Source organism: Oncorhynchus gorbuscha, linkage group LG12, assembly GCF_021184085.1.
Source record: "Oncorhynchus gorbuscha isolate QuinsamMale2020 ecotype Even-year linkage group LG12, OgorEven_v1.0, whole genome shotgun sequence".
NCBI lineage: Eukaryota > Metazoa > Chordata > Actinopteri > Salmoniformes > Salmonidae > Oncorhynchus > Oncorhynchus gorbuscha.
In genome coordinates this window covers 38,728,529-38,751,051 of record NC_060184.1, presented here as the reverse complement: position 1 = coordinate 38,751,051, position 22,523 = coordinate 38,728,529, and the positions used below count along the sequence as shown (strand labels likewise).

General features: G+C 42.8%; 1 protein-coding gene across 3 annotated transcripts in view; it reads right to left on the bottom strand.

Moving 5' to 3' along the window:
• Nucleotides 1-5,978: 5,978 nt before the first annotated feature.
• The window catches only part of LOC123991690 (leucine-rich repeat and fibronectin type-III domain-containing protein 5-like), a 24,755-nt gene continuing 8,210 nt past the window's right edge, over nt 5,979-22,523 (bottom strand). For 2 of the 3 annotated variants that reach the window (XM_046293337.1, XM_046293338.1), the window contains exons 2-6: nt 21,212-22,128; nt 20,714-20,888; nt 16,947-17,286; nt 8,029-8,329; nt 5,979-7,893 (exon numbers count right to left, since the gene is read on the bottom strand). In XM_046293337.1, the coding sequence (XP_046149293.1) occupies nt 7,135-7,893; nt 8,029-8,329; nt 16,947-17,286; nt 20,714-20,888; nt 21,212-22,102 (2,466 nt within the window). In that variant the 5' untranslated portion in view covers nt 22,103-22,128 and the 3' untranslated portion in view covers nt 5,979-7,134. Of the gene's footprint in view, nt 7,894-8,028; nt 8,330-16,946; nt 17,287-20,713; nt 20,889-21,211; nt 22,129-22,254; nt 22,340-22,523 lie in introns of all 3 variants that reach the window. The other variant, XM_046293339.1, reaches the window with a different exon arrangement.

Here is a 22,523-nt window from a genome sequence, read left to right as displayed (position 1 = left end):
CCAGAGAATTTAATGTTTATTTCTCTGCCATAAGCCGCCTCCAACATCGTTTTAGAGAATTAGGAAGTCCAACTGGCCTCACAACCACAGACCACATGTATGGTGTCGCGTGAGCGAAGAGGTTTGCTGATGTCAACATTGCGAACAGAGTGCCCCATGGTGGTGGTGGGGTTATGGTATTGGCAGGCATCAGCTATGGGCAACGAGCACAATTGCATTTTATCAATGGCAATTTCAATGCACAGAGTTACTGTGCATCTGTTGCCATCACCTCATGATTCAGCATGATAATGGACAGCCCCGTGTCACAAGGATCTGTACACAATTCCTGGAAGCTGAAAATGTCCCAGTTCTTCCAAGGCCTACATACTCACCAGACATGTCAACCATTGAGCATGTGTGGGATGCTCTGGATCGAGGGGTACGACAGCGTGTCCATTTCTTGCCAATATCCAGCAACTTCACTCAGCCATTGAAGAGGAGTCGGACACCATTCCACAGGCCACAATCAACAGCCTGATGGTAGTCGCACCAGATACTGACTGGTTTTCGGATCCACACCCCTACCTTTTATTTAAGGTATCTATGACCAACAGATGCATATCTGTATTTCCAGTCATGTGAAATCCATAGATTAGGGCCTAATGATTTTTTTTCATTGGACTGAGTTTCATATATGAACAGTAACTCAATATAATTTTTTTAATTGTTGCATGCTGCGTTTCTTTTTTGTTCAGTATAGATTGGTGTCTATTAATTGAGTAGGATTTAGATCTGATCTGATCTGACTACTGATCTGTAGTTCAATCAGATTTCAACCAAAAACCAGATATCAACCAAAATAAGACGTGTTTTTCATGATGTCAAAAACAAGTAATGAAAATACGTCTTAATCTGGTTGTGATCTGGATATAAGATGTCCCGGATAGATTTTAACCAGTGAGAGACGTCTTTATCACGTCGTATACCCACTGGGAGGAAGTCTTTAGTTTTGATTGGACCATTTCAATTATCCATCTCTCCCTCCCCCTCCCAGCGTAGGCAGGAGCTGGAGCTTCCCCGAAACAGCAATCACATTGACTAATAATGAGAAACGTTAATTCTGGACCCATTTACTGCTCTTAATAATGCATACGCTTTGTAATTGTCTTTGCATATACAGTATGACACTGTGTGCATGACACACACACACACACACACACACACACACACACACACACACACACACACACACACACACACACACACACACACTCCATGTCCTTCTGCAAGACAGATCTCTGGTGGTTCAGTGATGTTATCTGTCTTGCCTCAGGCTTAATACCTTTAAGGAAAATATGAGAATGTATCATCAAATTAAGTGAAATCAAATGTTATTTGTCACATTCGCCGAATACAACAGGTGTAGCACCTTACAGTGAAACACTTACATACAAGCCCTTAACCAACAATGCAGTTTTAAGAAAAAGACCTACAAAATCAAAGAAATAAAAGTAACAAATAATTAAAGAGCAGCAGTAAAATAACAATAGCGAGGCTATATACAGGTGGTACCGGTACAGAGTCAATGTGCGGGGGCACCAGTTAGTCGAAGTAATTGTGGTAATATGTACATGTAGGTAGAGTTATTAAAGTGACTATGCATAGATAATAACAGACAGTAGCAGCAGTGTAAAAGAGGGTGGGGGGCAATGCAAATAGTCTGGGTAGCCATTTGATTAGTTGTTCAGAAATCTTATGGCTTGAGGGTAGAAGCTGTTTAGAAGCGTCTTGGACCTAGACTTGGCGCTCCGGTACCGCTTGCCGTGTGGTAGCAGGGAGAACAGTCTATGACTCGGGTAGCTGGAGTCTTTGACAATTTTTAGTGCCTTCCTCTGACACCGACTGGTATAGAGGTCCTGGATGGCAGGAAACTTGGCCCCAGTGATGTACTGGGCCGTTTGCACTACGAGCAGTAGCCATACCAGGCAGTGACGCAACCCGTCAGGATGCTCTCGATGGTGCAGCTATAGAACCTTTTGAGGATCTGAGGACCCATGACAAATATTTTCAGTCTCCTGAGGGGAAAAACATTTTGTCGTACCCTCTTCACAACTGTCTTGGTGTGCTTGGACCATGTTTGTTGAAGTTGAAGCTCTAAAACCTACTCCACTGCAGTCCTGTCGATGAGAATGGGGGCATGCTCGGTCCTCCTTTTTCCTGTAGTCCACAATCATCTCCTTTGTCTTGATCACGTTGAGGGAGAGGTTGCTGTCTTGGCACCACACGGTCAGGTCTCTGACCACCTCCCTATAAGCTGTCTCGTCGTTGTCGGTGATCAGGCCTACAACCGTTGTGTCATCTGCAAACTTAATGATGATGTTGGAGTCATGTCTGGCTGTGCAGTCTTGAGTGAACAGGGAGTACAGGAGGGGACTGAGCATGCACCCCTGAGGGGCCCCCATGTTTAGGATCAGTGTGGCGGATGTGTTGTTACCTACCCTTGCCACCTGGGGGTGGTCCGTCAGAAAGTCCAGGATCCAGTTGAAGAGGGAGGTGTTTTAGTCCCAGGGTCCTTAGCTTAGTGATGAGCTTTGGGCACTATGGTGTTGAACGCTGAGCTATGGTCAATGAATAGCATTCTCACATAGGTGTTCCTTTTGTCCAAGTGTAAAAGTGCAGTGTGGAGTGCAATAGAGATTGCATAATTTGTGGATCTGTTGGGGTGGTATGCAAATTGGAGTGGGTCTAGGGTTTCTGGGATAATGGTGTTGATGTGAGCCATGACCAGCCTTTCAAAGCACTTCATGGCTACAGATGTGAGTGCTACGGGTCAGTAGCAATAACTAAATATCTGGGGCTTTTGGATTTACAATCCTTTTACGTTTAAAAAACATATAGATGAGTTTAAGAAGCTCAGATTTAAAGTAGGCTAGCCTTCTTTTATAGAAATAGATCATAACTGTTCAAATGTACAAATATGAGACACCAAACCCGTTCACAGGGATGGTTAACTCTCGAGGTTCAACTAATATGTACCAGTAAATCTGCCTTGAGTTTTAGTCCCATTTTTTAGAATAGATTACAAAACATCTTGACTGGATCCTCTATGACTTTAATGTTGAATGAATTTAATGAGAATTGCAACTGTTTGGATTGAATTTGTGGTGGTTGAAGCTTTAGTGTTGATTCTATAATTTGTAGATGTATTTTATTTTTGTTGATCATTTTGAATTTGTTGTATTGCTGTCCTCAGGACACCAATGTAATTGGGAGCCTGGTCTCAGTTGGTTCCCCTGAATAAATAAATGTTTTGTTTTTTTAAGTTGAAAAAAAAAGTCATTTTGTGCTCTTTTATCGCACGTGCAATGATGTCAGAGGTGGAAAAACTGTGTTCCTTGTTTGCAGTAACTTCTTTGTTGTAATTTAGCAAACAAATGTGCAGTTTCACCATTAAGGATTTCAGCTTTAAGAAGCTTCAATGTTTCACATACAGTATGTCTGACAGGTGATTTAGCCTACTCTATTAAGGGGTGCCAAGTGTTTACAGAACAAACTAATGCAGCATTTTTAGCGCCCCTGTCATCAACAGTTAAACATCTCTATCTTCTTCTCTCTCTCTCTCACTGTGATCATAATAGCCTGTTCACACTGAAACAGACTCAAAGATCACTTTAAACCATGCAATTGGACACATTGTTGCCATCAGTGGCCTGGTGGGATAGCTACTCTCCCTGTCCCAATTACAATTAGCAAAAGATCATTGTAGTGTCAGTAATCGTTCCAGTAGATTTCTTTCGGAATGTTAGCGGTTATGAACCAATTCTGAGAAACACATGTACAGCGAAGAAAGAAAAGAGCATTCCAATGCCATCACCTGTACCAGCAGGCAGTTAATGTAACAGGTATGATGAATATGGGAAAAATAATTGGTGGATCAGTTCCCCCCACTGAGAAGTAATTGGCCAGCTTGCCTCTTGCTCTGACAGTTGGTTAAAGCCCAGTGATCTATGATTGACTGTTCAAACCCCTACTGAGAGGTGATTGGCTGTTTGACTGACTCTGACAGACTGGCAGGGCCAGTGACTCATGATTGGCGGGTGAGTCTTTCAGCGGGACAGCGATTGGGTCTAAGGGGCATTGCAGGTCAGGATTTGATGACAGGGCGGTGTTCAGTGAGGAAGAAGATCAAGGAAGGATGGTGGGGAGCAGAGGGTGCAGGAGGAGGGAGTAGGGGTAGATGCGGGTTAACAAGGGAGGAGGGCCGGAACCCCGCAGTGTGTGAGGGGAAACGTGTGGTTCTGTATTTGGCTGCAGGGCACACTTCACTCGGCATCGGTCCATTGCCACCACAGGAGGTTGGTGGGAATGACTGGAGCTCGTGGCAATGACTGGAGCGGAATTAGTAGAATGGTATCAAATACATCAAACACATGTTTGATACCATTCCATTTGCTCCGTTCCGTCGATTATTATGAGCCTTTCTCCCCTCAGCAGCCCTCCGTGACCCCCCCCCACCCACCTCACTCCTGCAGAGGTGCAGTGAGTGCTGAGAAGCTGTAGGCTGCATGGCTGACTTACACAGATGCTCTTTTCTCTCCTTCTCACTTTCTCTGTGTTTCTCTTTCTGGCCTCTCCTTCGCTTTCTTTACCTCCCCACTCTCCTTCTTCCTCAAACATCCCTCTTCTTCCCTTCTTCCTGTCACGGTTCCCTTTCCTCCTCTCTCTTTCTCTATTCCCTCTTCTCATTCTCTCTCTCTCTCCCCAGGAACTCATGTATTATTATCACACACCTCTGGCACCCTCAAGAGACTGAGTGGACGTCCAGACCCGGCTCCTCCACTACACGTTTATAATAATGCATAATGAGAGAGAAATAAATATTAAAAGACCCGGTCTGTTTGGATGACATTAATTCATTTATGTCTGTGCAGCACATCTTAACAAGCCTACTGTTTAATACTCAACTATGTTTTACCAGAGAGTTTCAGAGCGAAGGTAATGGGGTGCGTCTCTTTCTCAAGGTGCAGCTCTAATTCGGCGATGGAGTCAGTCAGACCACGAGAACATCTATCCAACATCATAACCGTGGATTCAGAGCGCATACTGTCTAACAGCAGATATAAATACTGAACATATGATTGAAGTGAAATGGACCCCACTCTCCATGATCTGAAACATTACTGTGATTGCAGATTAGTTTCTGTGACTGCAAGGCCCATGGTGCCATGATTCCTACTGACCGACCGTCCGTCTTTATAGCACCCTCTCTCTCTCTTCCCCCCTCTTTCTCTCTCTCTCTCTCTCTCTCTCTCTCTCTCTCTCTCTCTCTCTCTCTCTCTCTCTCTCTCTCTCTCTCTCTCTCTCTCTCTCTCTCTCTCTCTCTCTCTCTCTCTCTCTCTCTCTCTCTCTCTCTCTCTCTCTCTCTCTCTCTCTCTCTCGGCAGTGCCTGACTGGTATCCTCCTCACGAGGCTCTCTCTGACTAGGAGTGTAGATGTGCAGGCGGGTAGGGGGAGGGAAAGGGGGAGTCCCAGGTGACTAGCATGGTCTCTTTTCATCATTTGCTTCCCGTTGCCTTTGAACAAACACAGGAGCTGAGAGCAGAGATCTGTCAGAGGTTTACCGTTCTTTCTACTCTCAGTGAGAAGGAGGGGGGATTTCAAATCTTTTAAGATTATTATGAACCTTAAAAATCATTACAGATGAGATGATTCTCCTGGCTGGCTCGCCAGAGAAAAATATATTTATTTTGTCAGTCATGACTCAATATTGAAGGTAGTTTGAGAGAGATTCTATCTACCAAAATGTGGGCTAGGTATCCCTCTGCATGTTATGTTGTCAGACTTCAGAAGGGTTAGTGTCAGACAGTGCCTGGAAAATAGAGCTGAAACTGAAATGACTTCTGCTGTGTCCTCAGTGTTGCTTAAGAAAGCTACAGTAGATACCTGGCAAATGGATGTCACAAGCAATAACTGTACAGGTATTTTCTACATTTAGATAGATTTTTCTCATTGGTTTATTTATACTGGTAAACATCAAACAGAAACAACAGCAAAATCAAGAGCCGACTTCTCAGATAGCCTACTGTTTTGTGGCTTTCGTTTTCTCTTTACCAACCAGTCAATTTACAACGGTTCTTGGCCTGACATGACAAATTATGTCTTAATAATAGTACAAAAACATGGAAATGGACCACCAATCCTTTATCGAGCCCCATCCACCTGTTGACGTATTGGAATCGCGCCAGTCATCCTGTCTGTGTTGGTTTAGACTGTCGTATCAGTTGCCACAGGAATCCTATGAGTGTGAGTCTTTAGGTGTAATTACGCGATAAAAATGTATCGATTCAACCCGGAGGGCAGTATTAGGCTCACTCAACACAGACGGGTTGCCATGAATGTTGCATTGTGCTGTGTGTCTGGTGCGGCTTGATGAAAAGATCCAGCTCTGTCACTAGACTGAGGAGTTCGGCCCAAATGGCACCCTATTCTCTATATAGTGCACTACTTTCGACCAGAGCCCTTGTCGAAAGGTTGAGCACTATAGAGAATCGGGCGCCATTTGGGACACAACCTGGATACCTTGTGTTCTACATCTCTGCACATTCACAATTCCTCCAAACGCAGCCGCCAAGTTAATTAAGACATGTCACCAACTGTCTGAAAAACTGACGACAAGAAATATGTCCATTCGTTGTCTACACAGTTATGGTAATCACTTTAAGTAACAGGCAATGTTATAACAAGCTTGATCATCCATCCCTTTTTCACCCTCTCTCTAAATTATGCTAGACCACCAAGAATACTGCATTCAGTACTATATGAACACTTACGGGTGTATCGTGTTAGCCTATATGTTACACAACTCAACATTTTTGTACATGAAGTTGCTTTATACATTTACTTTGTGCCTTTCATCAAAGTTATATCCGAAGTCACTATACAGATGACTTTGAGAGGATATTTGCTTTTTAGGTAGAAAAACAAATGTGAAACATTTTTAAAACCCTGTTTTGCTGCCTTGTCTTCAGATATACAAGAGGAATCTATGGGTATTGTCGATAAAAGACAAGGCATAAAGTTATTGTATGCTCCACGACGGGCCACAAATCCAATCCAGTAAAACAAAGAGCCTATAAGCCAGTAAAATCCAGATCATAGAGTGCTTTCAAGAAGACACTCAGATCGGGACAGCTTGTCTCTGCCTCTGCGTATGTTTGCCATTGCACTCTCCAACGTGGGCAATTCTCCACTCATGGACAGACTGCGTTTGGAGCACAAACTCCCGCCAGGTTTTGGCTGCTGCTGTACCAGGCTGACATAGCAGCGCTCTTTGTACGAGTCCACGTTCAGTGAGTGCCGCCGGTTCACCCTCACACCCCCTGCCGGTACCGTCATGTAATGGTGGGAGGAGGCTCCAGGGGGGCGCGGCCGCCTAGCGACCGGCGTCCATTTTGTGGAACGGGCAGGAACAGGTACGGCCAAGGCGGCAGCCATTTTGGCTTCCGACGAGTTATTACGGTTTGTGTTCTCTAACTCCACATCCGTCTGGCCTTCGGCTCGGCGGGTTTCTCCGGGTTTCGAACCTCCGGCGACAGTGAAATCGGCCCGTTTTTGCCTCAGGGTGACCGGGGAGGCAGGGTGCCAGGAGTGGCTGGCTGCGGAAGTAGAAACAGTGCAGTCGGGGATGGAGGGCTTGGTAGATGTGGTGGTGGTTGGGGCTGGGGGTTGCTGCTGCTGCTTGACCGGTTTGCGAGGAGGAAGGGCCACCCTCAGAGACTCCTTGTCTTCCGTCTCTGGTTTCTCTGGCTGGAGGATCTGCTTGGACAGAGATTTGGACATGGCCTTGGGGACACCGCAGCCCTGGAGCTGACCGTCACTGCTCAGAGATGGGATCTCACCCATCTCCAAAGCCTTATGAAAGAGATTGAGAGAGATTTTATTCATCCCCAGGGAGAAATGACCTCAATATTCATCATCACATCTGTACAATACAAATAATCCAGAGACAGTAGCCCCAAAGAAAAGAGTACCACTCAATACTCCTACCTTATCCTCATCGCCTTGGTTACACACTCGGTACCTCACGATGAGGAAGATGATGAAAGCTAAGACGGACGCCACGATGATCCCTCCGATGATGACCACGATGGTCCCTCCCAGGAACTGGGACTGCATGAAGTGGCAGCGGAGGTACTGTGGCTCGGTGGTGAAGCGGACACACCCCACCACTCGCGTGGCAGTCAGGGAGGTCACCAGGTCATCGTAGATGGCCAGCACACACAGGTCGTACTGTGTACCGGCCGCCAGGTTGTTCACCAGGATACTCTTACTGCTCGAAGGGATCATTCTGAAAATACAGAGAGAGAGATGGATAGTGTAGAATGAAAGAGGTGAGAGCATACTAGACCAACTGTAGACCAATTATACTGTACATTATATTGCAATAACAAAGAGCACAGGGCTATGGCCTGAAAATGGTAAGAGATGAGAGAATGCCATAAACAGCATTGTCATGAGTGGACGAGTAACAGGGTTAAAGGGGTTCCAATGGTTAAAAAAAAGTAGAATTGCTAATGTGCAGTGAAAGGGGTGAAAGAGGAAAAAGAATACTTTATTGTCCACATGATTTATTTTTACCCAACCCCCCGAGACACAAAAACCCCCACTGAGAAGTCGGAGGCATTAAAGATGAAAGATTGTATGCACACCCATCTCTCAGAAGAGAAAGTCACAATAGATCCAATGGCTCGGTTGTTGGATCATGGTGCTGTGTGCTTGAAAGACCCGGAGCTGTGGATTTTTTATTCCCAAATGGATCTCTTTACGATCAATATACTGTATGTACAGTATTTGTTGACTGTAAGTCACTTTGAATAAAAGTGTGTTCTAAATGGTCACATCACATTGTATCATGAAGATAAGCTTCAAATATGGAAAGAAAAGAGTTGCCGGATGAAAGGACATTGTGTAGACTCATTTCTCAGAAGGGGCCTGAAAGATCTTCAGAAGCTTTTTGTAACATTCTGGTTTCTCTTTCATCTCGGCTTCTCCTTACAGCTCAGTGCTGACATTTCATTTGGATTCTGTTGATTAGGTATACTACAGTGGGGCAAAAAAGTATTTAGTCAACCACCAATTGTGCAAGTTCTCCCACTTAAAAAGATGAGAGAGGCCTGTAATTTTCATCATAGGTACACTTCAACTATGACAGACAAAATGAGGGGAAAAAATCCAGAAAATCACATTGTAGGATTTTTTATGAATTTATTTGCAAATTATGGTGGAAAACAAGTATTTGGTCACCTACAAACAAGCAAGATTTCTGGCTCTCACACACCTGTAACTTCTTCTTTAAGAGGCTCCTCTGTCCTTCACTCGTTACCTGTATTAATGGCACCTGTTTGAACTTGTTATCAGTATAAAAGACACCTGTCCACAACCTCAAACAGTCAAACTCCAAACTCCACTATGGCCAAGACCAAAGAGCTGTCAAAGGACACCAGAAACAAAATTGTAGACCTGCACCAGGCTGGGAAGACTGAATCTGCAATAGGTAAGCAGCTTGGTTTGAAGAAATCAACTGTGGGAGCAATTATTAGGAAATGGAAGACATACAAGACCACTGATAATCTCCCTCGATCTGGGGCTCCACGCAAGATCTCACCCCGTGGGGTCAAAATGATCACAAGAACGGTGAGCAAAATCCCAGAACCACACGGGGGGACCTAGTGAATGACCTGCAGAGAGCTGGGACCAAAGTAACAAAGCCTACCATCAGTAACACACTACGCCGCCAGGGACTCAAATCCTGCAGTGCCAGACGTGTCCCCCTGCTTAAGCCAGTACATGTCCAGGCCCGTCTGAAGTTTTCTAGAGAGCATTTGGATGATCCAGAAGAGGATTGGGAGAATGTCATATGGTCAGATGAAACCAAAATATAACTTTTTGGTAAAAACTCAACTCGTCGTGTTTGGAGGACAAAGAATGCTGAGTTGCATCCAAAGAACACCATACCTACTGCGTTCATCCACCTCTGGCCTGCTCACCTCCATACCACTGAGGAAGTACAGTTCCCGCTCAGCCCAGTCAAAACTGTTCGCTGCTCTGGCCCCCCCAATGGTGGAACAAACTCCCTCACGACGCCAGGACAGCGGAGTCAATCACCACCTTCCGGAGACACCTGAAACCCCACCTCTTTAAGGAATACCTAGGATAGGATAAAGTAATCCTTCTCACCCCCCCCCCCTTAAAAGATTTAGATGCACTATTGTAAAGTGGCTGTTCCACTGGATGTCATAAGGTGAATGCACCAATTTGTAAGTCGCTCTGGATAAGAGCGTCTGCTAAATGACTTAAATGTAAATGTAAGCATGGGGGTGGAAACATCATGCTTTGGGGCTGTTTTTCTGCAAAGGGACCAGGACGACTGATCCGTGTAAAGGAAAGAATTAATGGGGCCGTATCGTGAGATTTTGAGTGAAAACCTCCTTCCATCAGCATGGGCATTGAAGATGAAACGTGGCTGGGTCTTTCAGCATGACAATGATCCCAAACACACCGCCCGGGCAATGAAGGAGTGTCTTCGTAAGAGGCATTTCAAGGTCCTGGAGTGGCCTAGCCAGTCTCCAGATCTCAACCCCATAGAAAATCTTTGGAGGGAGTTGAAAGTCTGTGTTGCCCAGCAACAGCCCCAAAACATCACTGCTCTAGAGGAGATCTGCATGGAGGAATGGGCCAAAATACCAGCAACAGTGTGTGAAAACCTTGTGAAGACTTACAGAAAACGTTTGACCTCTGTCATTGCCAACAAAGGATATATAAAAAAGTATTGAGATAAACTTTTGTTATTGACCAAATACTTATTTTCCACCATAATTTGCAAATAAATTCATTAAAAATCCTTCAATGTGATTTTTTTTTTCAAATTCTCATTTTGTCTGTCATTGTTGAATTGTACCTATGATGAAAATTACAGGCCTCATCTTTTTAAGTGGGAGAACTTGCACAATTGGTGGCTGACTAAATACTTTTTTGCCCCACTGTATATATACAAAGTATTTGTATCAATTATGGACCTGCCAAGGCAGCAGCTACTCTAGCCTGGGGTCCAGGAAAATTAAGGCAGTTCATACCATTTTAAAAACATTACAAAACATTCACAAATTTCACAACTCTCTGTGTGCCCTCAGGCCCATACTCAACCACTTTCACATATCTACAGTACAAAATCCATGTGTACGTGTGTGTATAGTGCGTATGTTATTGTGTGTGTATGCAGGTGTATGTGTTGCTTCACAGTGCCCGCTGTTCCATAAGGTGCATTTTTATCCGTTTTTTAAATCTAATTTTACTGCTAATTTTACTGCTTGCATCAGTTACTTGATGTGGAATAGAGTTCCATGTAGTCATGGCTCTATTTAGTACTGTGCACCTCCCATAGTCTGTTCTGGATGTGGGGACTGCGAAGAGACCTCTTGTGGCATGTCTGTTGGGGTATGCATGGGTGTCTGAGCTGTGTGATAGTAGTTCAAACAGACAGCTTGGTGCATTCAACATGTCAATAGCTCTCCTAAATACAAGTAGTGATGAAGTCAATTTCTCCTCCACTTTGAGCCAGGAGAGATTAACATGCATATAATTAATATTAGCTCTCTGTGTACATCCAAGGGCCAGCTGTGCTGCCCTGTTCCGAGCCAATTGCAACATTCCTAAGTCCCTTTTTATGGCACCTGACTACACGACTGAACAGTAGGCCAGGTGCGACAGAACTAGGACCTGTAGGACCTGCCTTGTTGATGGTGATGTTAAGAAGGTAAGCCTTAAGGAGGCTGCTTTATTATGGACAGACTTCTCCCCATCTAAGGTACTGTTGTATCAATATGTTTTGACCATGACAGTTCAACTTGCTCAATTTCCACATTGTTTATTGCAAAATTGAGTTGAGGTTTAGGGTTTAGTGAATGATTTGTCCCAAATACAATACGTTTAGTTTCATAAATATTTAGGACTGACTTATTCCTTGCCACCCACCCTGACACTAACTGCAGCTCTTTCTTAAGTATTGTAGTCATTTCACTCAATGTAATAGATGTATAGTGTTGAGTCTAGACGTCGGCCGATTAATCGGAATGGCCGATTAATTAGGGCCGATTTCAAGTTTTCATAACAATCGGAAATCGGTATTTTTGGGCGCGGATTTTGCCGATATTTGGATTTATTTTTATACATTTATTTAACTAGGCAAGTCAGTCACTTATTTTCAATGACGGCCTAGGAACGGTGGGTTAACTGCCTTGTTCAGGGGCAGAACAACAGATTTTCACCTTGTCAGCTCAGGGGACCCAATTTTGCAACCTTACAGTTAACTAGTCCAACGCTCTAACCACCTGCCTCTCATTGCACTCCAGGAGGAGCCTGCCTGTTACACGAACGCAGTAGAAGCCACGGTAAGTTGCTAGCTAGCATTAAACTCATCTTATAAAAAACAATCAATCAATCATAATCACTAGTTATAACTACTCATGGTTGATGATATTACTAGTTTATCTAGTGTGTCCTGCGTTACATATAATCGATGCAATGCTGGGGGATGATTTAACAAAAGTGCATTTGCGAAAAAAGCACAATCGTTGGACGACTGTACCTAACCATAAACATCAATGCCTTTCTTAAAATCAATACACAGAAGTATATAATTTTAAACCTGCATATTTAGCTAAAGGAAATCCAGATAAGCAGGCAATATTAACCAGGTGAAATTGTGTAATTTCTCTTGTGTTCATTGCACGCAGAGTCAGGGTATATGCAACAGTTTGGGCAGTGTTACGGATACAGTTATCCTGTGTGTGTGTATCCTGTGTGTGTTTCTTTTCTCTCCTTCTCCCCTCACAGGTGAAAATCATCACTCCCCAATCAGTCAACAATCAATCATCAATCAGAAGACACACCTCCTCCTATTTCCTGACCTATCACAGTTCCTTCCCCATGGTTTTAAAAACCCCATTTGTTTGTTCTAAAGCTCAGCTCAGCTCAATCTCTCTGTAAATGCCATGTCTGTAGGTCTCTGTGTTTCACGCTCGCTTTATGTCTTAACCTCTCTTTTGTTTAAGCACCTCATAGCACTTTGTCATCACCTGTGAGTATTGTTTTTGTTTATGGTGTTTGTGTTTGATTGCTGGTGGGAAAAGGGGGAAACCAAGACAAGTCGCCCATGGGCATACACTACCCGTAGGTGAACTTTGTTAAGTACACTAGTTAGAACTGGGCGGACCACCCACTGTATTTTTGGTTAGTTAGTTAGCTGTTGTTAAAGTAGGCTAGTCTAGCTTAGGGGTGTTTTTGAATACTTATTGTTTCTTTCCTTGGGTCCAGCTCAGCCCCTTTTTCTGCTCCCCCCATTACCGTGTGTTTATAAATAAACCTAGAGTTTGACGGTAGATTTCTGTTGTCGTGGTTATTTCGTTCACACTTTTACTTTGTCACAATAATAATTTGCATGAGTTATGTTACGGATCTCATTACCATCCCCCCCTAGACTGTCGGGCCAAAAGGGATTCGTAACAGGCAGCCTGGCTCATTGCGAACTAATTTGCCAGAATTTTATGTAATTATGACATAACATTGAAGGTTGTGCAAAATAACAAGAATATTTAGACTGAGGGATGCCACCCGTTAGATAAAATACAGAACGGTTTCGTATTTCACTGAAATAATAACGTTTTCAAAATGATAGTTTCTGGATTCGACCATATTAATGACCAAAGGCTCGTATTTCTGTGTGTTATTATGTTATAATTAAGTCTATGATTTGATAGAGCAGTCTGACTGAGCGATGGTAGACACCAGCAGGCTCGTAAGCATTCATTCAAACAGCACTTTCGTGCGTATTGCCAGCAGTTCTTCGCAAGCACAGCGCTGTTTATGACTTCAAGCCTATCAGCCTAATGGCTGGTGTAACCGATGTGAAATGGCTGGCTAGTTAGCTGGGTGTGCGCTAATAGCGTTTCAAACGTCACTCGCTCTGAGACTTGGAGTAGTTATTCCCTTTGCTCTGCAAGGGCTGCGGCTTTTGTGGAGCGATGGGTCACGCTGCTTCGAGTGTGGCTGTTCTCGATGTGTTCCTGATTCGAGCCCAGGTAGGGGCGAGGAGAGGGACGGAAACTATACTTTTACACTGGCAATACTATAGTGCCTATAAGAACATCCAATCGTCAAAGGTACATGAAATACAAATGGTATAGAGAGAAATAGTCCTATAAATAATATATTAACTACAACCTAAAACCTCTCACCTTGGAATATTGAAGTCTCATGTTAAAAGGGACCACCAACTTTCATATGTTCTCATATTCTGAGCAAGGAACTCAAATGTTAGCCTTTTTACATATTGCACTTTTACTTCTCCAACACTTTGTTTTTGCATTATTTAAACCAAATTGAACATGTTTCATTATTTATTTGAGGCTAAATGGATTTTTATTGACGTATTATATTAAGTTAAAATAAGTGTTCATTCAGTATTTTTGTAATTGTCATTATTCCAAAAAAAAAAAAAATCTGCTGATGTATCGGTATTGGCGTTGAAAAATCATAATCGGTCGACATCTAGTTGAGTCATCCGCATACAGAGACACACTGGCTTGACTCAAAGTCAGTGAGTGACATGTCGTTTGTAAAGATTTTAAAAAGTAAGGGGCCTAGACAGCTGCCCTGGAATTTTTGATTCTACCTGGATTATGTTGGAAAGGCTTCCGTTAAAGAACAACCTCTGTGTTCTGTTAGACAGGTAACTCTTTATCGAGAGTATAGCATGGGGTGTAAGCCATAACATCCCTTTTTCCAGCAGCAGACTATGATCAATAATGTCAAAAGCTACACTCAAGTCCGCCCCCACAATCTTTTTATCATAAACTTTTCTCAGACAATCGTTTGTGTAAGTGCTGTGCTTGTTGAATGTCCTTCCCTATAAGTGTGCTGAAAGTCTGTTGTCAATTTGTTTACTGTAAAATAGCATTGTATCTGGCCAAACACAAATTTTTCCAAAAGTTTACTAAGTGTTGGTAACAGGGTGATTGGTCGGCTATTTGAGCCAGTAAAGGGGGCTTTACTATTCTTAGGTAGCAAAATTACTTTTGCTTCCTTCCAGGTCTGGGGGCACACACTTTATAGTAGGCTTAAATTGAATATATAGCAAATAGGAGAGGCTATATCGTCTGCTATTATCCTCAGTAATTTTCCATCCAAGTTGTCAGACCCCGGTGGCTTTTCATAGTTGACAGACAACAATAATTTTTTCACCTCTTCCACACTCTCACTTTACGGAATTCAAAATTACAATGCTTGTCTTTCATAATTTGGTCAGCTATACTTGGATGTGTAGTGTCAGCGTTTGTTGCTGGAATGTCATGCCTAAGATTGCTAATCTTGCCAATGAAAAAAAATCATTAAAGTAGTTGGCAATATTAGTGGTTTTGTGATGAATTAATGATGGAGCTGATTTGGCCTTTTTTCCCAAAGCTCCAAAGCTTTTTACTATTATTCATTATGTAATTTATCTTTGTTTCATAGTGTATGTGGTCACCCCTTCAAATGAGTGGATTCGGTTATTTCAGCTGACAGTTGTATAAAATCGAGCTCACAGCCATGCAATCTCCATAGACAAACCTTGGCAGTAGAATGGCCTTACTGAACAGCTCAGTGACTTTCAACATTGCACCATCATAGTATGCCACCTTTCCAACATGTCTGTCCTACTAGAGCTGCCCTGGTCAACTGTAAGTACTGTTATTGTGAAGTGGAAATGTCTAGGAGCAACATGATTTTGGAATGAGATTTTCGACGAGCAGGTGTCTACATATATTTGCTCATGTAGTGAACATGTTTTGTGTAGGGGTCGTTCCACGAAATGAGTGCCTTTTGCGTTCCTTTGATATTTTAGGAAGAAAGGACAAATCTAGAATTTTAAAAGCCCTTTAAATGAAATTCCCTTTTATATAGACTACATGGAACATTCTATAAATCTGTCACTCATTTTAAGGTCATGAACTGAATTATTTTCAAAAGAAACATTGAGCATCGTATGGTCAAATCATAGTGTAAAAGCAGGTGAGCTGGTTTTCCTCTTTCAGGTGTTTTGTGGTGGAAAACGGAGCGAGTTAAGCATGACACGTCAACCCTGTTACCCATAGATAGTCAGGCAAAAGAAAATTAACAATGTCATATTTTTTGTGAAGCTTGCATTCAATTGCCACTCCCTGTTACACACAACAAGCTTCCATTCCCCCTGTCTCAAGGAGATTTATGGAGGATTTAAGATAAATTCATCAAAACTGTTACTTTATTTGGCACTTAATAGGCACTCTTTTTTTACCTCTTGAGATTTTTTTATTTATTTGACCTTTATTCAAGTCAGTTAACATATTCTTATTTTCAATGACGGCCTGGGAACAGTGGGTTAACTGCCTGTTCAGGGGCAGAATGACAGATTTGTACCTTGTCAGCTCGGGGGTTTGAACTAGCAACCTTCCGGTTGCTAGTCCAACGCTCTAACCACTAGGCTACGCTGCCGCCCCAGATGGAAAAACATGTTTTTTATTAAGTTGAACATGACAGAATGTAAACATTTTCTCCAAGTTATTCAAAAGGCACCTAATTGCTGGAATGACCCTGTACTGTATCTGTACTGCAACACACTATACCAAGGTGACTTTTTAAGTCACTGAACAAGAATGTCAGTAAATTAATTACTTCATGTGGTTAGAGTAACAGCCCGTCAAACAATGAAACTTTGCACATTTGACATTTGAATACATTTTTCAACAACTTAAACACCCCTCAACACCATCAGGAATACTACAACAGACCATTGTGCCTAGTTCTTGTTTGTTCTCATTTGGTTCTGAGAGTCGAAATGAGGCATCAATATCACTCATCAAAAAACAGTCCCTATATAAGCCAAGGCTCACCTGTAAACCAGAGAGTCGTCGTAGGTTCCGTTGTATTGGATCTGGAACATTCGGATGCCTGGTATACTCCTCTGGAAGTTGAACCTGACCAGGACGGAGGTAGACGTTGCCTCAGTGATCACCACCTTCTTCTCCTGGCTCGTCTTCGTGTTTCCCAGTGGCACCATGCCTCCGCCCTCCCCACCACCACCCGTCTTCATTACTGTGGCGATATCAGAAGAACCTGGGTTCGGTTCCTTCTTCACAGTACTGTTGGTGATGTGTGGGAGTTTGACGATCACCAGGTCCACAGTTTGTTGAGCCTCCCCGGCCGGGTTGGAGGCGACACAGGTGAAGGAGCCTGATGGAGCGATTGAGAATTTTATTATTATTTTTTTTAACCAAATTTGTATTTTTTGTTAGGGGGGGGGGGGGGGAAGGTACATTATCCATGTTAAGTGATATGTTTATTAAAACATGTACCAGTAGGCTGCTACACAAAAGAAGAAATAAACCCAGTAAGAAAAACATAATGTTTACATATTTTTACATAATACTCATCTCATATATACAGTTGAAGTCGGAAGTTTACATACACTTAGGTTGGAGTCATTAAAACTCGTTTTTCAACCACTCCACAAATGTCTTGTTAACAAACTATAGTTCTGGCAAGTCAGTTAGGAGATCTACTTTGTGCATGACACAAGTCATTTTTACAACAATTGTTTACAGACAGGTTATATCAATTATAACTCACTGTATCACAATTCCAGTGGGTCAGAAATTTACATACACTAGGTTGACTGTGCCTTTAAACAGCTTGGAAAATTCCAGAAAATGATGTCATGGCTTAAGAAGCTTCTGATAGGCTAATTGACATCATTTGAGTCAATTGGAAGTGTACCTGTGGATGTATTTCAAGGCCTACCTTCAAACTCAGTGCCTCTTTGCTTGACATCATGGGAAAATCAAAAGAAATCAGCCAAGACCTCAATCAAAATTGTAGACCTCCACAAGTCTGGTTCATCCTTGGGAGCAATTTCCAAACTCCTGAAGGTACCACGTTCATCTGTACAAACAATAGTACGCAAGTATAAACACCATGGAACCATGCAGCCATCATACCGCTCAGGAAGGAGACGAGTTCTGTCTCCTACAGATGAACGTACCTTGGTGCGAAAAGTGCAAATCGATCCCAGAACAACAGCAAAGGACCTTGTAAAGATGCTGGAGGAAACGGGTACAAAAGTATCTGTATCCACAGTAAAACAAGTCCTATATCGACATAACCTGAAAGGCCGCTCAGCAAGGAAGAAGCCAAGAAAGAAGGAAGAAGCCAAAACCACCATGAAAAAAACAACTTTTTGGAGAAATGTCCTCTGGTCTGATGAAACAAAAATATAACTGTTTGGCCATAATGACCCTCAATATGTTTGAAGGAAAAGGGGGAGGCTTGCAAGCCGAAGAACACCATCCTGTGAAGCACGGGGGTGCTAGCATCATGTTGTGGGGGTGCTTTGCTGCAGGAGGGACTGGTGCAATTCACAAAATAGATGGCATCATGAGGCGGAAAATTATGTGGATATATTGAAGCAACATCTCAAGACATGAGTCAGGAAGTTAAAGCTTGGTCGCAAAGGTTCTTCCAAATGCACAATGACCCCAAGCATACTTCAAAAGTTGTGGCAAAATGGCTTAAGGACAGCAAAGTCAAGGTATTTGTGTGGCCATCACAAAGCCCTGACCTCAATCCTATAGAACATTTGTGGGCAGAACTGAAAAAGCATGTGCAGGCAAGGAAGCCAACAAACATGACAAACATCACCAGCTCTGTCAGGAGGAATGGGCCAAAATTCACCCAACTTATTGTGGGAAGCTTGTGGAAGGCTACTTGAAACATTTGACCCAAGTTAAACAATTTAAAGGCAATGCTACCAAATACTAATTGAATGCATGTAAACTGTATGTAAACTTCTGACCCACTGGGAATGTAATGAAAGAAATAAAAGCTGAAATAAATCATTCTCTCTACTATTATTCTGACATTTCACATTCTTAAAATTAAGTGGTGATCCTAACTGTCCTAAAACAGGGAATTTTTTACTTGGATTAAATGTCAGGTATTGTGAAAAACTGAGTTTAAATGTATTTGGCCAAGATGTATGTAAACTTCCAACTTCAACTGTGTATTCTGTCCTATTCTACTGTATCTTAGTCTATGCAGCTCTGACATTGCTCGTCCAAATATTTATATATTCTTAATTCCATTCCTTTACTTTAGATTGTGTGTATTGTTAGATATTACTTGTTATATATTACTGCACTGTTGGAGCTAGAAAAACACGCATTTCGCTACAGTCGCAATAACATCTGCTAAACACGTGTATGTGACAAATACAATTTGATTTGATTTACAGCGTTTAAGTGATAATAAATTCAGTATAAACAGAAAAAGCAAAACAAAAAAATAAGTAGGCCTCCAGCCCAAGCTCCCACCCCATTCCCCCAATCCCACCCAGCCAACATGTCTCCATCCAACCCGCCCCACCCCCTACCCCCACTCCCAAATAAACCATGTGAAGGAAAAGCAGCCAACAAGTGCTCAGCATATGTGGGAACTTGAGAGATTGCCAAGAGTGTGCAACGCTGTCATCAAAGAGTAATCTTAAATGTAAAATATATTTGGATGTTTATCCCTTTTTTGGTTACTACATGATTCCATGTGTTATTTCATTTTTTAAATGTATTCAGTATTATTCTACAATGAAAATAGTAAAAATAAATATGAACCCTTGAATGAGTCGGTGTATATATACAGTGTATATATATATATATATAGAGAGAGAGCAAGAGCGAGATGTGTTGGGCTTAAGCCAAGATTATTCTTTACAGAGTCAAGGATATTTGTCCAGGGCTCAATTGTTCCTTGACTAGCACCATTTATTCTCGCTGTCGATAATTCTAATGTTATAGCTTCTAATAGTAACTGTATTCACTTATGAATTGGAAGAGAGTGAGGTGATTGCAATCTAAGAGCCAACATCTTTTTTTTTTGCAGCAGCAGCAGTAGCAGTAATCGTCTTTGATTGATTGAGAGATTCAAGGAGCTATCATAGTTAAGTACCATAACAGACGCAAAGCATAGAATATTTACATTCATATAATTCATAATGAATTTTGTGACTTTGCCCCAGAAGCATTTAACTGCAGGGCACTCCCACATCATACGGAGGAATGTTCCGACCTGATTTAGGGGACACAGTGAACAGTTGTTGTTAAATACAGACTGTAAACAAACTTAAAATGTATATGTTTATGGTTCGGGTTACAGGATGCCACGGTCATATTTTTTTCCATATTCTGCTCAAGTTAAAAGGTTGTTCAGATTTTAAAAAGTAGTTTATATATTATAGAGATCAGTCCTTTTCGAGAGCCTAGATCAATTATTTATAAATCCCATCATTGGGCGGTTCAGTATTTGGGTTTCCCAATGGACTCTATAGGCCAGCATTGCTGTAAATATATAAATAAATGATTTGCCTGGTAATGGGTGAAATATTGGCGGATGGGTGTATGGATAATTGTTTTTCAATGTTGAAACTTCATTAACATTCACAACTCTATGAACATTTATTAGCTCTCCTGTTTCCTTTAAAACAAAAGGGAGAACTAAATGTAGCGGGAGAGCAGAGGTCATCGTAGGATCATTTTCATACTGAAAAACCAGAGCATACAAACAGAAACACTCAACAATAGTCGACCACAACAGACGTTTCAATGACACCCACCTGAGTCCTTCACAGTGGTGATGAGGATGTCCAGAGTCCCGTCACTGTGCACCAGGGCCCGGGAGGAATTGGACATGAGCCGACCGTCTGGCGCAATCCAGTGGATGATGGGGTCTGGGTCGCCCCTGGCCTTACAGCGCAGAGCTACACTCTGACCCTCCAGCGCTCGCAGCTCCTGGAGACGGTTAGATGGTGGTAGGGTTAGCGATATTACCGTGATAGGTATTGAATTATCATGATTAAAACAGTTATCGTGGTTAGCAATAGCATGATAATCGATGTTTGACAATTATTGCAATAAATGTGTTTATTCTGGAAAGGGATGATCAAAATTTAATTAATTATCATATTAAAAAAGTGTGTTCAGTGATATACAGGATAGTTACTTCTTTGTCAGTGTCAAATAGCATAAATAATAAAAACAGTTATAATGCTTCTGTTATCAGTGGATTATTGCAATCCTATTGACAAATGATCTTATTATCATCTCAGCCTTACCTGGGAGTGTCTGGTGATGAGAGGCGGCTCACAGAGGAACTCTTCTTCAGACACGGTCCAGAAGTACCGTCCAGCCAGGTGCTGCGGAGCCGCACACGTCTCCAGATCATCCTCCCGCCTCAGCCTCCTCAGCCACAGCAGCTCACAGTTACACCTCAGTGGGTTCCCCCCAAAACTCAACGCGAATGACGACGGACCCATGCTTCCTGACGTGGCCAGAACCCCAGCCCGCTGGAACACAGGGTCTGGCGGAAGCTTCTGGAGCTTGTTGGAGGTGACATCAAGCCGTTTGAGCTTCTGCAGGCCGGAGAAAGTTCCTATAGGAATGTAGCTAAGCATGTTGTGGTCCAAGCCCAGGGTGTGGAGGCTGGTCATTCTCTGGATGGCCACCCAGGGGGTGCTTTCCAAGTTGTTGTAGGACAGATCTAACTCCTCTAGAGCCGTGAGATCATTGAAGGCCCCAATGTGGATATGAATCAGTTGGTTGTTGTTAAGAATGAGATGGTGAAGTTTGGACATCCCACTGAAGGTGTCGTTGGTGAGCCTCGTCAGACGGTTGCTGTCCAAGTGCAAGGCCCTGAGGTTCTCCAGATCTTTAAAGGCGTGAGGCGAGATGGAACCGATGGTGTTCCGAGACAACGTCAGGTCCTGAAGCTTGGTCATGTTGGCAAAGTCCCGTTGTTTGATGCTCGTGACGAAGTTGTCGCCCAGACGCATCTCGACGGTGTGCCGGTCGATGTTTGGCGGGACGAAGAGGAGGCCCTTCTTGTCGCAGAGGGTTGCCAGGTTGGGGTTGAGCATCTGGCAGACACAGCGTTTTGGGCACAGCTGGACCTTGTGGGCCTTTACAGCCATGCCAAGGACCATCAGGTAAACTAGCAGGGTCTCCATCAGGCTTTCCAGTCAGGCTAACACACCTGGCCAGATAAGAGAGAGAAATAATTGTAATATCCTACGTGGAGTTGGATAGAGATAGATCAGTGTCTTGGGGTTAAGGTAATTTCCGCCAAAATAGGAGACAACATAGAAAGGATATTAATTACATGCAGTTGGATGAAGTTTCACCAGACTGATCTAAGGTCTGTTTTTTTTCTCCTGATAGGATGGCTGCGTACGCTGGAGTAGAGACTGGAGAGAAAAGATTGTATTTGTTCATTTGGGTACAGCTACTCTTCCTGGATCCTGGGGTCCACTCAAATCACAAAACAAAGCAATCATATACACCCACACAGAAACAACGAAGTAGAGACGAGAGAGACAGAATTGTATTTGGATTTCCATTAGCTGTTACTTTATCCAGAGCTACTCTTCC